Source organism: Festucalex cinctus, chromosome 9, assembly GCF_051991245.1.
Source record: "Festucalex cinctus isolate MCC-2025b chromosome 9, RoL_Fcin_1.0, whole genome shotgun sequence".
Classification (NCBI taxonomy): Eukaryota; Metazoa; Chordata; class Actinopteri; order Syngnathiformes; family Syngnathidae; genus Festucalex; species Festucalex cinctus.
The window spans coordinates 13,846,425-13,862,458 of record NC_135419.1 but is presented as its reverse complement, the minus strand read 5'-3'; the positions used below and the strand labels follow the sequence as shown (position 1 = coordinate 13,862,458).

General features: G+C 40.5%; 1 protein-coding gene across 2 annotated transcripts in view; it reads left to right on the top strand.

Annotated features, from left to right (window-relative positions):
- Positions 1-16,034, top strand: part of gabrb2a (gamma-aminobutyric acid type A receptor subunit beta2a) — a 46,491-nt gene that overhangs the window by 852 nt on the left and 29,605 nt on the right. For both annotated transcript variants that reach the window (XM_077532066.1, XM_077532067.1), the window contains exon 4: positions 15,606-15,826. In XM_077532066.1, the coding sequence (XP_077388192.1) occupies positions 15,606-15,826 (221 nt within the window). The remainder of the gene's footprint in view (positions 1-15,605; positions 15,827-16,034) is intronic.

Below are 16,034 nucleotides of genomic sequence, written 5' to 3'. Positions count from 1 at the left end.
TCCACCGACGCGATGCTGGTCTTCAGTCCCGCATTTGCAGCTCTGCTCCGTGGCCGCATTTGAATTCCGAACACACACTCAGTGGCGCACTCAGACGCACTGGCACGGCTACGCGTGCTCGGAGCTGTGGGTGTGCGCGTGCGCGCGCATCACGTTCTCTCGCTCCACTAGTGTAATTTTGTTGACACGCACACGCTCCTCTCCTTAAAGGGCTGGCGTGCATTAGAGCATGGGTGGGGAACCTGAGGCCCGGGGGCCACATGGGGCCCGAAGGAACGTTTGATCTGGTCCGTCGTGCGATTCTTAAATCTAATAAAACCTTATAGGAATGGTTATAACAAGACCATCATTTCCATATATATATGATTAATAACAGTAAAGACACTCCCTATAATAAACATTTTTAATGCAGCCTTCATTTCATATGTGTAAATGTGTATTCCTATGCTAAGATAGCCATGTGAAATCCTATTTTCTGAAAGTTGGCAATGAATAATTGAAATAATTTATTGATCATCCAATGCAAACATAATCTGAAAATCATAATAGTACACTCATTCATAGAGCAAATGGTGGTGGTCCACTGAAATACACTCTGCACAAAAGTGCGTAACGGTAAATGCAAACAACTTCATAATAGTGTGAATGCAAAATGGCTGCCAGATCCTGGCACTTCCGACCACAGATCCCTCTGATGTATTGCAACAACGTAATGAGGCGCCCTCCTGTGGCATTTACAGTAGAACAACAACAACAAAGGAACACGAAGATGAATTTGTTTTAGTTGTCATGGATAAGTTGTATTAAGAAATAGGAGGAAAAATGCTATGTATCCACAAAATGTAATTAACATCTTTAGAAACCATGTGGCAAATCATGAAACTTCATAACAGTAAAGACTTTTTGCAATTTAATGTGTGAAAAATACCATAAGAAAATACCATATATATTTTTTCTTCAAAACAATTACATTTTGAAGGATTACAAGAGCCAATATTTTAATTACTCACATCAGTAAAATAGATTTTTTTAAATGAAAGTCAGTGTCTTTACCGTTATTGACCAAATTATCTGAAAATGAGACGATGCACAAATACAGCTCCGAAAAAACAAACTGAGACCACTACAACTATCCATACATCCATCCATCCATTTTCTTGACCGCTTATTCCTCACAAGGGTCGTGGGGGGTGCTGGAGCCTATCTCAGCTGGCTCTGGGCAGTAGGCGGGGGACACCCTGGACTGGTTGCCAGCCAATTGCAGGGCACACAGAGACGAACAACCATCCACACGCACAAGCACACCTAGGGACAATTCGGAGCGCCCAATTAACCTGCCATGCATGTCTTTGGAATGTGGGAGGAGACCGGAGTACCCGGAGAAGACCCATGCGGGCACGGGGAGAACATGCAAACTCCACCCAGTAAGGCCGGAGCCTGGACTCGAACTTTAGTCCTCAGAACTGGGAGGCGGACGTGCTAACCTAGACTTCGTATTCTTCAATAAATTGTGTCAGTAAGTTGATGCAATATTCATAATTTTTCGTAGAGGATAAAGGCTGAGTATTGTTATGTTATCTGTGCATGTGTCGCTCCACCATATCTGTTGCGTTTGTTAGCATGTCAATGGTGGTTTCCACTGTTTGTTAGCATTGAGCTAAACGGACCTTTGGCTCAGCTATCAATGTTTTGTTGACTGTAAACATAAAAACTGTCATTAAACAGTTTGAAGTTCTATTTTTTTTTTTTAAGAAGAAGAAGAATTGTTCTTAACGCTGACATAAATGTGGTTCTGTGATACTAGAGGATCACCGAATTCTTGCATGTTTGTTTAATCTGCCCTATGTGCATCTGCAGTAACTAGAGTAGAACTGGCAGTTATAAAATCTTTATCCTGCCTTTATTTGTTAAATAAAATGAATATTAGTGGTATATTTAACTTTTGTGAAATGAAATTGGAGTTTAAAGCAAAACGAAAGGACTATGGTGTTATGAAGAAATGAAGATAGAGGACAAGAATTAAGGCAGATTGGGTGGCGGAGCTCGTCCACACAACACTGTGGAACGTTCACACGTCATAGTTTAATGGAATGTAAAATATTGGAAGCAAGTTAATTAACCTGCACAGGGGTTGCCTCCACGTTTCAATTCATCTGAGAAACTGACAGTAAATTTGACATGTTTCGGTTGGTGCTGCTGTTTTGGTTTGCAACAGACTTCAAACTCCAAATGTCCATGTGTGAACGATAGACTTTATGGTTATTGAAGTTAAAAGTTTTTTTTTTTTATGCAGTATGTCTTAAGGGGATGGTGCACTTGGCGACTAATTGGAGCACGGCGTCCATTGAGATTTTTTTTTTTTTTTACAGCATATCAAGGCTTGTGTTTGTAGAAGGATTCACAAAATGGCCCAACAGAAGAGAATTCTTATATAATAGCATGAAAATAGTAGGAGGGACTGGAAGTGGTGGTGTTTTCAATTATTCATGGCGCCATTTTTAAGTGAATGGCATCAAAGTGTGTTCCATGGGTTTTGAGTTGTGCGCTTTTTTGTGGTGAACAATTAATCGAATTGAAATTGACATTGCAATATTGTTGATTGTAATATGGATTAATTTGTTGCATGTGTTTGTTAACAAAAAAAAAATACAATTAGGTTATTTTTATCTCGTTTAACTGAAGATTACACATAGCCACAATAATGGAACGGTCCGAGATGAGCGAAATGGTTCACAATTGGTGGAGGCTGCAGCCACAGCGGAAGTGCCTGGGGGCTCCGGGGGGAGATTTGAAATAGAAACCCCTTCACTGGTTTTTTCACCTCCCATTCTCCCTCCCGCCTCCATCCTTTCCCTCCCACCGCTTTGACTGGATCCCTGGCTGTGACTCTGGGCTCAGCAGCCATGTAATCCACCTCTGCCTTGCTCCAAAGGCTCCTCTTACTTAAGAACCGGGCGTCCATGCGTGCATTCATGCGAAAACAAAAAAAAAAACAAAAAAACACTGCTTCGTACATCCGTGTGCGGAGCCTAAAACGCAAAACTGTCCTGGAGCGCTGAATGGCGACTGACGTCACGCCGCCCCCCGTGGCCATGACGGAGAATTCGTCTTGTGAAAAGCCCGTCGCATCTGTCTCCGATGTGACACGGCAAACATTTCCGCTCAAACTCGCTTGCCTGGCGCCGTTCAACTTACGTAACGGGTCACGACGTCCTCCTCCTCTCTTCGGAGATCGGAGAAGCCGATGAGATTGATCTCTCGGAAATCGATAATATCAGCGGCGCGAGCTGTGATTTGTGGGAATTGAAGTTGGTGGCTGGGGCCGCTTTGATCTTCCTCATCAGGCCAGGATGCTTTTAACAAACAACATGGGGAGGATGAGGAGGGAGGGGGAGAGGTGAGGGTTATTCCTCTTGTTATCTGCACTTTTTATGTCTCTTTTGTGGCCGGCTGATGAACCTTTCATGAGATCTGTGATCTTATCATCCAAAAGCACAGACACAGCAACCATATTTTGACATCTAATGAGATCAAAACAAAAATTCAGCGGTATCAAGTTTATATTTTCATGACCAGCGTAAATACCGTGTGGCGCTTCTCTGCAAGGAGGCGGGTTAGACCCAGTGTTGGTATTTGCTGTTCGAGAGTTGTGATCGAAATACATCGTGTTTGAACAGCTTTCTACCCTGTGCTGTTGTTAAGACGTGGTCTGAGCAGTTGTAAGCTTTAGATCGACTCTCTTCCACCAAATTGCAACTCATCACACTCCTGCTGCGGTGCTGGCCCGACCAGTCTGCCAAATTAGCAAGGATGTGCAACAAGCCCGAAAATAAGGTGCAGATGCTCCGTAGAAAAGAGAGCCCTCAAAAGGTGATGTTCAACTGCACTGCATCATAAAAGTACCAACGTCGTGACATTTCACAATTCTGAAAGTGACGCCTGTGCAATGCTACAGTGAAAAATATAAATGATGTCATTGATTAATTGACTTTGATTTGACTATCATCACATTATGGTCGACAACAAAAGCAATCTCCTTCGCTCCCAGCTGTTTTACTTGATTTTGATGGATTTTGCAAGGCCCACAGAATATTGTGTTCTATTACTATAAAAACATGGAACCTTCCAAAAGAAGATTAAAGTCTCTTCTTTCATTAGGAAAAAAAAAGTATGTTTCTAGCTGTTTCCATTTTGCTGCAATTCATCATTATATACAAATCTATTTAGAATTGTGAGTAATTGAGCTTTTTTTTTCAACATGGCCCTGGTTGATCTCTTATACTCTGCTGCCAGCTTCTGGTTGTTTGTGAAATAACTACAATTTCTTCAACCGTTCTTTGCAGTTGAGAGGCTGCATCAAAGCCTTCTGTATGCTCTAGCATACGTATAAATACGTCTTTGGGACACTTAAAACATTTAAAATAAAAAGTATTTATACGTTTTTGGGAGCAAATGAGTTAAGTTTCACAAGAGGTGCAAAAATATTTAAAACTCATCATGTTGTAGTACGGGTCTACACCACCGACAACCACAATCGAAGGCATTGTCAAATTAACATGTAATATCTCTTTAAAGGTGGCAACACGGTGAGGTAGTGGTTAACATGACTGCCTCACATTTCAGATTACTGTGTTTGTTTGCAAGCACTCGAGTGCGTTTTCTCCACATTCTCTGAACTTTCTCTCACATTCCACAAACATGCTTCTTCTCTTCATTACAAAACCTAAACTTGTCCACAGGTGTAAATGTGACCACGAATGTTTGTTTGTAAATGAAGTTTGAAGAGCTCACAACTAAAATGGCCAAACACATTTCAAAGCATGTTACTAATTCACGCATTGACGGGACTAACTCGCAGCTTTACATCTTCGCCTCCGAACAACCGTCTAATGAATGATACGGGGGATGAAGCAAAATGGAGGACGCGTGAAGGAAGCTGTCCTGAGATCAGCGCTGGCCTGCGCGTTGGCCCGCCATCACAGCAGTGAGCGGGGTCTGGGTTGTGAACAGCTGCCCGCTCGTCTAATTAAAGATCCAAACGCCTCTGGTGGAGAATGAACTCAACATTTTGCTTGGGCTCATTGAAGTCGCTGAGGCGGCGGAGGTGATGCTTGTTTTGGAGTGGAGCAGGAATTTGTAATTGGGCTTGTTCTAGAATCGTGTTTTTCAAAGCAAAATAGTAAACAAACCAAAAAAATACAAGGAAGGTTTCTTTTTCTTGTTTGATGCCCGTTGAGGCTCAAAGGTCAGCCGTGTTGTGGTCCGGCAAGAAAGTGCTGGTCAAGTCAGCGCTGCGGTAGTCTGACATTACAAATGTGCTACTTGGAGAAGGGGGAGATTCCTCCGAGTCTTAGGTGTGACCACACATCCGTGCTGGCAAACTGTGATATCATGGCTGAGACACCCCCTTCGCCATGTTCCTCCCGCCTCCCCTCTCTCATCACGACATCACTCATCTTCCTCACGTCTAGTACATTTGCACATTGGGCTTTGTTCGTAGTGAGTTGGGCAGCAAAAGTGAAGTATGCTTGCGTTAGCAACCACTGTATTCCGACCTCTTGGAGGGACTCCATTTCAAGAATATTTGTCTCCAGATGATGGTGGCGAGATGCCAGAAGAACAGGGAATGATAAATATTATGAAATTATTATTATTAACAAACGTATCAATTCACAATACACTATACATGAATAATTATGCCGAAAGACGTACATTATAAAACGAAAACTCCAGCCCTCACTTTCTGTATGCTTAAAAAGCAGGATTACAGTGGATAATATTGAATAACTTTCAACAAAAACAAGGCCATTCTATAATACTGTACTTCCTGTTTTGTTCTTCAAATCTACATTCAATCTCACCAGCGTTGCCAGGTGGGAAATATAGGATTATCGTACCATAGACTCAACATTATCGTATTTTGATGGAAATTATCGTACACACGTCATAACCAAAATATACTGATTCGCGACAGCCAAATATAGTCGTTCTTGTGTTTAAAAGCGCTTCGTTGCGGGTTAACGTCACTAATCTGTCTATATTACTGGATAGGTGGTTTGAGTCTTGCGCAATTCCCTGTTTGGGAGCGTCTCCTGGGGGCGGGCACTTACCATTCAGACAATCAATGCATGGACGTCTCTCGTTTCTCATGCTCAGCAAAAAGCGTGAATTGGCTGGTATTATGTCACATGAGACCAGATATGTACCTTCAGGGTTCGCAAAAAAACAGGCAGTTTCAGTTTTGCCGGCAATAATCCAAAATGGCCAAATTATCGTACATTTGCCATTTTTTGGGATTATTGATCGTACATCGTACAGACTACAGAGGGTCAAATTATCGTACAAATGCAACAATTATCGTACACCTGGCAACACTGAATCTCACGCTTATCTCAGTGCCGCCATCTAGTGGTCGAAAGTGGAATCACAGTGCACCCAAATAGACCAAAATAGAATTGTCAACTAAACAAAAATAGCGGGAGGGGGGGTTTATTGTACTTTTCTTCTCATTTGATGCCAAACAAATGTACGACTGCAAATTAGGGCCACATATAAATATATTTATTTATGTATTTATTTTAATACCAAGAAAAAACTGCCATGCCACAAACATCTAAGTAAGCTACATGTATTTCTCGCAAGGTTCTGAGTTTATTTAAACTTTATTTCTTATATATGTTTTGAGTTTTTTCTCACAAATTTGCCCCTTTATATGTCACAAACTGTGAGTTAATTTCTCATAAATTTGTGACTTTTTTTTCCTCGCAAATTTGCCGCTTTATAATGTCACAAAACTGTGACCTTATTTCTCGAATATTTGTGGGGGGGTTTTCCTCTCATATTTGATGCTTTAAAATGTCGCAAATGTGTGAGTTTATTTCTCATAATTTGTGAGTTTTTTCTCGCAAATTTGCCACCTTTTATTGCAAATATTCAAGCTTTTTTATCGTAAATTTGTGATTTTTTTTCTCAGAACGTTAATACCCATAACCCTTAAAAATATGTGGCCCTAATATGCTGTTGTACAAATGCAAAACGCACCCCTGAGATCAGAACATTTTGATGAGTCATATATTTTCTCCCAAAATCACACCTGCATCATCCAAACGTGCATGAGAAATGCAATGCACGCAGCCAGTGCAGCTGATTAATACAAGCAAGGCCTCCATGTTGTATTTCCAGCGTGCAACACTTAGTGCCAGGCTGGAATTAGGCTGCCCCCCCCACACCTCATCCTGCTTGTTAATTACATGTAAAATACCTGAGCTTGCTGCCTGCAATATAATACTCCTCTCTGAATGTTAATTAGCTGCCTGCGAATTAAAAGATTTAAACAAACCAAGCTGTGGTGGCTTCCACGACGGGGGAATTAGTGGGGCGTGAGCGTCTCCCTTAGAACCGTCATTACACTGACATTAGTAAGAGGACGTGGCCGTCACATGATCGGGCCGTAAAAAAAACATCACACGTTCCAGCTCATCTGCATGATAGACGCGTCTGTGTTTGCGTGAATTAACGGAAATTTTGATCGTGTTTGTCCAAACTGATCCTGCTCCATTTTATTTTCAGCGTGTGGAAAATAAGCTTGTGTTATTTTTATTCAGTGTTGCCATGACAACACAACCTCTTACTCTCTCTCTTTCTCTCTCTCTCTTTTTTTTTTTTTGCTGAATCCGAGGAAGTCAAGGGAAGAAAACATCTTTCTAACATTTTTATTCTAGGAGATGCGTACAAATTTTTTTCTCATGTGAATACTTTTATTTTACATGTACTTTGAGAATGCAGACTTTCACCGATTTACTAATTTGCCACCTCCAGATTAAATGAGTGAACAGTAAGATAGTTCTGACTTGACATTTGACATGGAGATGTAGAAAATTGGATTTTCTATGTGGATTGCACCTTGTCAAAGGCAGCTGGTCAATAGAGGGCGCTATGTTGCCGCCCATCATTTTGCTGAGTCACATCACAATTTAAACAAGAAAAATGAAAATAAAATATTATATAAATAAAGATATGTATATTTCTAGTTGAGTATGAGGTTAAGTAGTGTAAATTTAATGATGAGTAAAACTGATTTGTTTGATCTCATTTTATGACACAACTTTATGACTTTAGTATACTGCCCCCAGTGGCCAAGGAGGGCACACTAAAGTGAGTCAAGTCAAGTCAAGTCCAGTCATCGTCTTTATTTAGCACTTTCAAAACAGCCGCAGCTGACAGAAGTACAATGAATGCTCAGACGTAAATCTTCACATTCTATTTTTTATTATGTTACTATTGCTACAATACAATATCATACAGTGATATTATACTTCAATATTTAACCCATTACAAAAATGTTGCTACTTTGCTTACAAAACTGAGCTACATCCAGATTATGCCAATTTCTATGTGCCTACATGCAGAATAATCAAGCAAGCATGTAGTAGCTTTAATAGTAGCATGACAAAAAATAATAATAAAAAGAAATCTACTGCCTTATTGGAAACATCAATCTTTGCAAAGATCAGTGATTTACTTTGATTTCCTGACTATCCGTCATTGTAATTGGCACAAATGATGCCTTCATTACAAAAGTAGCTTATTTTGGCTTTTCTTTTTTGCTGCTCCATTGACTCCACTGTGCTCTCCAGCCAGCTTTAAGATACGAATGGCAGCTGCAGGACAAAGTCATTAGTTATGCTAAGTGGACGCGCAGATTAATATGGTCAGAAGCATAATTATAGCAAAAGAACAACACTTAATCCCGGGGCTTTCTTCCATGCAAACTGGGCTTTTCCGCTTTCTATTTAATCCGTGGAGACTGGGCCTTGTTTGTAAATACTAAGTACTGTATGTCTGTAATGCATGACATGAGCCATTTACTACATTCCTGATTGTAAAACCTGAACAATACTGTATATGATTATATTATCCAATCAAGCAGTTTTTTTGAACTGTTTATCCTCATTAAGATCATGGGTGAGCTGGATCCTCTCCCAGCTGACTTTGGGTATGAGGCGAGTAGCAACACTTTAATAATAAAGGTAATAAACAAATTGTACTTCTTTTTAAAAACTCATTTTCTTCAAGACTATTCAGCACAAAAGGGACACCAGGTTGAAACTGGCCCTCTTTGAGTCTGGTGCGGAGACAAAAAAAAAAAAAAAAAAAGCTGTTGGTGGTTGGTAGTCAGACATCTCCGTTAAAGGCCTTTAATGTGTTGATGACTTCCTTAATGATTCTGTCAGGCACTTTCTCCACTGAAGCTAAGTGGCTGAAAAACAGCTCGTTGACTGCAAAGAATCATACGAGCATCATCGGGTCCCTCGGGGTTCGGGGAAGGGCGCGGGGCGGCAAATCATTCAGAACGCCGTTTCAGCCCCTTTATATTTAATTTGAAGTCTGCATGTAAGCAAATGCAGTGAGCGCAATTGAATGAATGCATTACGACTGGTTGATGTGCAATTTTATAGCACCATCAACAGCAGATGGTACCCTCACATGTGGGAGGCAAAAAAGTGATCACTTCTTTTTGGTACCCGTCACGAACGGCTCTATTTTGGTAGACAGCGTACGTGCATCCTGATTTTTGTATTCTTGGAGAGGCACTGAGTGAGAATTTGGTGTCTAAACCAACACCTGATCAGACCATGTCTAAATACTTGCGCAGCTAGTCTAACATGTTTTTTTTATTTTTTTTATTTGAACGAGACACAGGCAGATTCTGCGCTCTGCAGACATGGTGGATGTCAGTGAGCATCAAATTTTTATTATACAGCCATGGGAAAAATTAAGAGATCGCCATATTTTATCTTTCAATTGCTTGTTCAATTTGGTGCCACTAAACATGAATCAAGTCACTAACTGAAACAAAAGAAAACGTGGAATGCCTAAAAGCACTGTTTTTGGCAATACAATACTGTAGCTATTGATTTAAGAACTTGTGACGTGATTTTGGTTATTATCAAGAAAACCATAGGACTATTTTATTTATTTCAGATTTTTTTTTTTTTTTTTTTTTACCATATAATAAAACTACAACAACAGGTGGATTGTCAACACATCATGTTCAAAGAATTGCACACGGAAAATAAACAAAATAGATATAAATAAATAAATAAAATAAATTAAAATTATATATATATATATATATATATATATATATATATATATATATATATATATATATATATATATATATATATATATATATATATAGGCAGCTCTTAAATTCAACTTTTTGTTGTCATAAATATATTGTTCCAAACAAATGTACCTTTTGTTGTACTCAGCATTTAGAATGAATGGGAAACTGAAGAAACAAGCGCGGTCACTTATTTATTTATTTTTCCCATGGCTGTATGTTTTTAAATCATTCTATGGTAACAGAGGGGCCACATGAACGATCTGGGGGTATGGCGGGGTCTCCGAGTGCCCACTTCATGGCGCAGGTGTGTTTCTGCCATGTTGAGACTCTAGTGCAGGCTTCTTCCTCAATCCAGGTCCTCGAGGGCTGGACTCCTGCAGTTTTTAGATGTTTTCATCCTCCAAAGCATCTAATTCTAATGATCTGGATCGTTATCGGCCTTCTGCAGAGCTTGCAGGTGAGCTGATTATAGGAATCAGGTGTGTTGGAGTACGCAAACATCTAAAACCTGCAGGACTCCGGCCCTCGAGGACCAGGACTGGGGAAGCCTGCTCTAGTGCTTTGAACTATTAATTTCACTTTGACTCATCTTCAAAATTACCAACATTGGGTCTAACCTGCCTCTGTGTAGAGATAAGTAGAGATTTACTATGAAAATAGAGCCCCTCGTCATCTTCGTAGGTGAAAAAAAAAAATCGCAGCAGTGAATACTGATTGTTTGGAATTACAGTATGTATTTGTAGGTAAAACCAAGCTGTACTGGTTGGTGCTACAGAGCAGAACACGGTTCCATCATAAGAGACAGTCAGTGCATTATAAGGGGGAGCCTTCAAATCCGCGCTACATAAATGCGTGGTTCATTGGCACTTCCCTGCCGTATCGGCTGTGACGGCTGATGTAGTCGTAATGGAGGTCTTGTAACAACAGTCGCCTGTCAGATTTCTCCGCGAAACACAAACATAGTCGTTGTCAATCTGTCAGATTCCTAATGGGGGGTTGTTAGCCCCCACAAACACGACTGCAGCGCCGCCGTCGCTGTGCAACCAGCCTTGATGCATTCCAAACCGGCTGCGCCCTCTGTGAATCCTCACTGCATTTATGTATTGGGGGGAAGTGGGAGGGTTTTGTCATGCTTCTTTTTTTTTTTTTATTCAATGCTCTCCACTCCACAAGATGTCTCCCTCACTGGTGCTCACTGAGCCGTCTGCGTCACGTTAATGGAGTTTGTGACAAGGAGAGTGAAGGTCGCTCTGCCAAGCTCGCACTCCTACACCGGATCTCGGTTATCCGCAGCGTTTTTGGGCTGCGTCGCCTTTCTCACCTACCCCCCATCTCTCCATCTTTTATGTGGACACTCCACTCTGAATACATCAAACTCCAACTTACGTACTTGCGATTATATTTAGTTGTGCAAAAGCACAGCTGGGCCTTCCAATACATTGCGGTTGACAAATTTTCAATTATTGCAAACGTGTCATTACAAAGCAAAATGGAGTCAGCGTCGTGAGTTGGGAGACACCTCACAGGCTATCAGACGGTAGCGAGAGATGCCCACTGGTGTGCGTGTGAAGGCGCCATCTGCACACTTGTAATTGCGCTCGCAACGTCACAGCAGCCAGGGGGCAGCATGCAGGTGTTCGCTACATTGACATAGCCACAAATGTACACAACAACACACACACATACCAAATGAAAACAAGACACCGACACCTTCACATTTCTGGAGTTTTGATCGCCATTTTGCTTTTTATTTCGCGGAATTAGGTTAAAACGTGAAAATGATGTGCAAATAGGAGTTTCTCAGTGTAAAGACAAATAAAGGGCTACACGCATTGGTGGTCCTAGCTTGAATGGTGTCCTGTGTGAACCCCCTTGGACCCACCCTTGGACTGGTTGCCAGCCAATTAATCGCTATGGATATTAAGGTTTGGGATATTTTGTTACAGTTAGTTTTCATTTTGTTTTGACTTTAGTTCATTATGTTTTATTTACTTTTAAATTATTTTTAGAGCAGGTTTGTTAGTTTTAACTTTTTCGAAAATGCGTCATTAATATTTAGTTTGGATTAGTTTTAGCATTAGTTTTTGTTTGTTTGTTTGTGTGTTTGTTTGTTTTTACATCTGGAGTATTTAAGTGCAACATTTAAAAAAATGGTCTGGGCGACATGGCCAAAAAATAAAATCTCGATTTTTTGTCCCACCAGCCATTCAGGACGATTACAATTTTAATCTATTTTAATGTAATTAAAATAAAAAACTTTTCCGGTTTCATTAATTCAAAAATAATGTGCAAAATGTTCAGACAACAATTATGTATTCTGATTCTAAATCAGTTTTAACATGAACTTAACATTCATTATTTGTACTTAAATTGCATAATTAATTAGTTGGTAGCTATTGTAAACATGTCTTGTAAACTTGATTTCACAATTTAGCAAATTTTCAAGGATTTGATTTTTAAAATGCAGATTAATCAAATTAATTCAATTTATTGCCCAGCCCTACTGAAATATTGTCTCATAACGTAACACAAACTACAATGCTCAAACAACTTCTGTACGGACGTACAATTATACCGAAATAAATATATTTGAAATCAACCCTGATAGCTTATAGGTTTTTAGATTACTCTTCATTAGAATTATTATTTTTTCGTGAGTTGCAGTTTGTGTTGTTTTTATTTTATTTGTTTTAATTTAATTAACGAAAATGTGTTTTCTATTTTAGTTTTACTTATTTTGTTTGTTTTTAAATTAATCATATAATTTTACATAGATGGCCATTCACTCTTAGAGTCTTCAGTGAAACTAACACGCACATTTTTGGTGTACCCCGCCTACTGCCCGAAGCCATCTGGGATAGGCTCCAGCACCCCCCGCAACCCTTGTGAGGAGCAACCGGTTAGGAAGATGGATGGATGGATGGATGGATGGATAATCTTTATACACTTATCCCTTGGTGATTTTTAATGTAGGTGGGCGTAGACAGTATTTAAAACATTTAAATAACTTAATTAGGTTGATTGCAAAAAAAAAGGACTACTAGATTAAAAAACTGGACTATAATTGTGCCCACTGGTCAATTTTTCTTTTAAAGGTTTAAATGTGGACTAACTCCAATATAAACAGTTTTGAACAAACAGAAACAGATTTCAGTCCAAATGTAAATTCTGGACCTAATGCTTAAACTGTGCAGTTCAAACCGCCTGCGCTTGCTCAACATGGCGTCAAGCAGCAGCTAACGATCCCGTAAGGTGATGGAGCCGTGCGATGGGCAGCCGGATAATGAGAAAGAGAGGGAGCGAGCGTGAGAGGAAAAGGTTCCGCGGGAACGCCGGGTAACGGGGCAAGGACGGCAAAGTCCTCGCTTGACTTTTCCCTCCCGCAACAACATCAACATGGCAGGGGCCCGTGTATTTTTAGATGCCCTTTTACACAGCGTTTCGCTAGCGAACGAGCGAGACCCAAAAAGTGGCGATTGCTTTGTCACGCCGGGGCGCGATGAAAAAAAAAAACAAAACAAAAAAAAACAGAACGAGCCGGGGAAAAGGCTGTAACGAGCCATGATGATGGCCTTGTTTTACAGGCTGTATTCCTTCATTACAGCAACGGCTCTGCACAACACCGTAAAAGAGCACATAACACCGCAGTGCTGTATTTCTCCGTGGGTGTGTGGGTGTCAAGAGTGAGAAGCAGAGAAAGAGAGATGAGGTGTAAACGCAACAATATTTAGCGCTCTCCGCCATGTCTTCAGTACTTCTGGCTATTCATCAGCAAGCAGAATTAAAAGCCAAGCCAGCCAGGAGGCGAGCGAGAGCGCCCAAGCCCCAGCTGGAGGAAGCTATTGGCTATTTGCATCCCGGGCAAAATTGTCTCAATAAAGCGGAAAGTTTCGTCATTTGTTCCAGCGGAAGCGGATATTTTTAGCACCACAACAGTCAGCCAGCTGAGAACGTTACCCTCCGGTTAGGATGTCAAAATTAGGAGAGGATTGTTGAATTTGAAACCCGCCGAGCGCAGCCGCGATGGCCCGCGGTACCAGCGGTGGCCTTTGAGTCTGCGAACGACCTTTTGGATGACCTCCTTAGCATGTAGAGCGTGTGCAGTATGTAGCCACACATGCGATGGGGTCATATTTACATGTATGTGCAGGTGGAGTAGCTAGTTATGCGTCATTCGTACACATGACAACGCGATGCGAATGCATGTGCAAATCTTGCATGACACATTTTACAAAAAAACAAAACAAATGGCATTGCTGATTAATGGTTCAGCCACAGTAGTACTAGTAAGCTATTTTAAGTCAAGTCAAGTCAAGTCATCTTTATTTATTTAGCGCTTTCAGCACTAGTTGACAAAAGCATCCCAACTGACATCTTCGGATCTTAAACGTTTTGTTTTATATTGTGAAAATTCACAAGATGTCTTCTTTACCTTATACTGGCAATAAACAAATATCTAGAATGACACTCAGTTGACTGCCAAGTTGAACCTTTAAAAAAAACAACAACAACAACAACAACAACAATTTTGTCTGTTCATTTGTATGTTAGCAAGTTAGTCCCTGGTTCGTGGAGGATAAATTCATCCAACCATTGATTCTTGGCTGAACAAAACACCTCCGTAAATGATGTAAAATGTAAAGTGTTGTATTTGTTTCTGTGTTTTATATGTTTGCTAGCAGGTAACTTCCTGGTTTATGAAAAAGAAGACGAGGGAAGAGAAGATGATTCTAACATAACTCAATAAGACGAATATATTCGTTTTCATATTATAGGAAACATCTCAAATAGTACTAACTATTATCCAGACTTTGCAGTCCTGCTATTTTACAGTTTTTGTTCTGCCTCCTGTTTATTTTGGGTACAATTCCACTGTTGAACCACAAGATGGTGCACCACTATTTTATTTGACACTAAATTTGAAAGAAGAAAAATGAAAACAGGAAGTATTTAAGCTCAGCCTAATTTTTGCTGATTATTGAATGTAGAATCCTCTTCGATCCTGCTTTTTATGCATACAGAAAGGAACGGCTGTATGTACATTTTATATTGTACATCTTTTTGCATGATTATTGATGGAAAACCTGAAATGATAGTGTAGGTCAGTTAATTTTGGGGGAAAAAATCTATTTTTTCACTGGAAACAGAAAACGGGGTCGATACACGGTGCAATATGTTTGTTTTTTCATTGCACTTCCTTTCTCGCAATATATTAAAGACCTCTCAAAATGCATGGCCGTGAATGGTATTAAAAAATGGTATTTGTATATCACAGATTAGTGCTTGATGTAGGTAAAATGAAACCTCCAGAATATGTTCGTTTTCTAGTAATTAAAGCGCATTACATATGATCCGAAATCCTACTAAAATCCTTGCGAGGACATTCCGCAGAGGCCCATGCAGTGTGTTTGATTTTTGTATTTATGTAATTCGGCTCAGCATCCATCCATTGACTTTGTCCTTTCTCCCATAGGACTACACGTTGACCATGTACTTCCAGCAAGCGTGGCGGGATAAGCGGCTCTCCTACTCCGAGATCGCCTACAACCTCACTCTGGACAACCGAGTGGCCGACCAGCTGTGGGTCCCGGACACCTACTTCCTTAACGACAAGAAGTCCTTTGTGCACGGCGTCACTGTCAAGAACAGGATGATCCGCCTGCATCCCGACGGCACTGTGCTTTATGGACTCAGGTAAGCCGCTTAAAGCTACCCCCCTCTTGTGCGCCATGATTAGCGCATTGATTACGAAACGTAATGAGCTAACGAGGTTGTATCTGGTGCATCTAACTGGGCAGTTTTCATGATGTACTGTATGATGGGATATCGGGCCTGATGTAGCACTCATTATGGTCATTATGGCTCATTATGGGGGAATCATGGTCAAGAAGCATTTAATAAA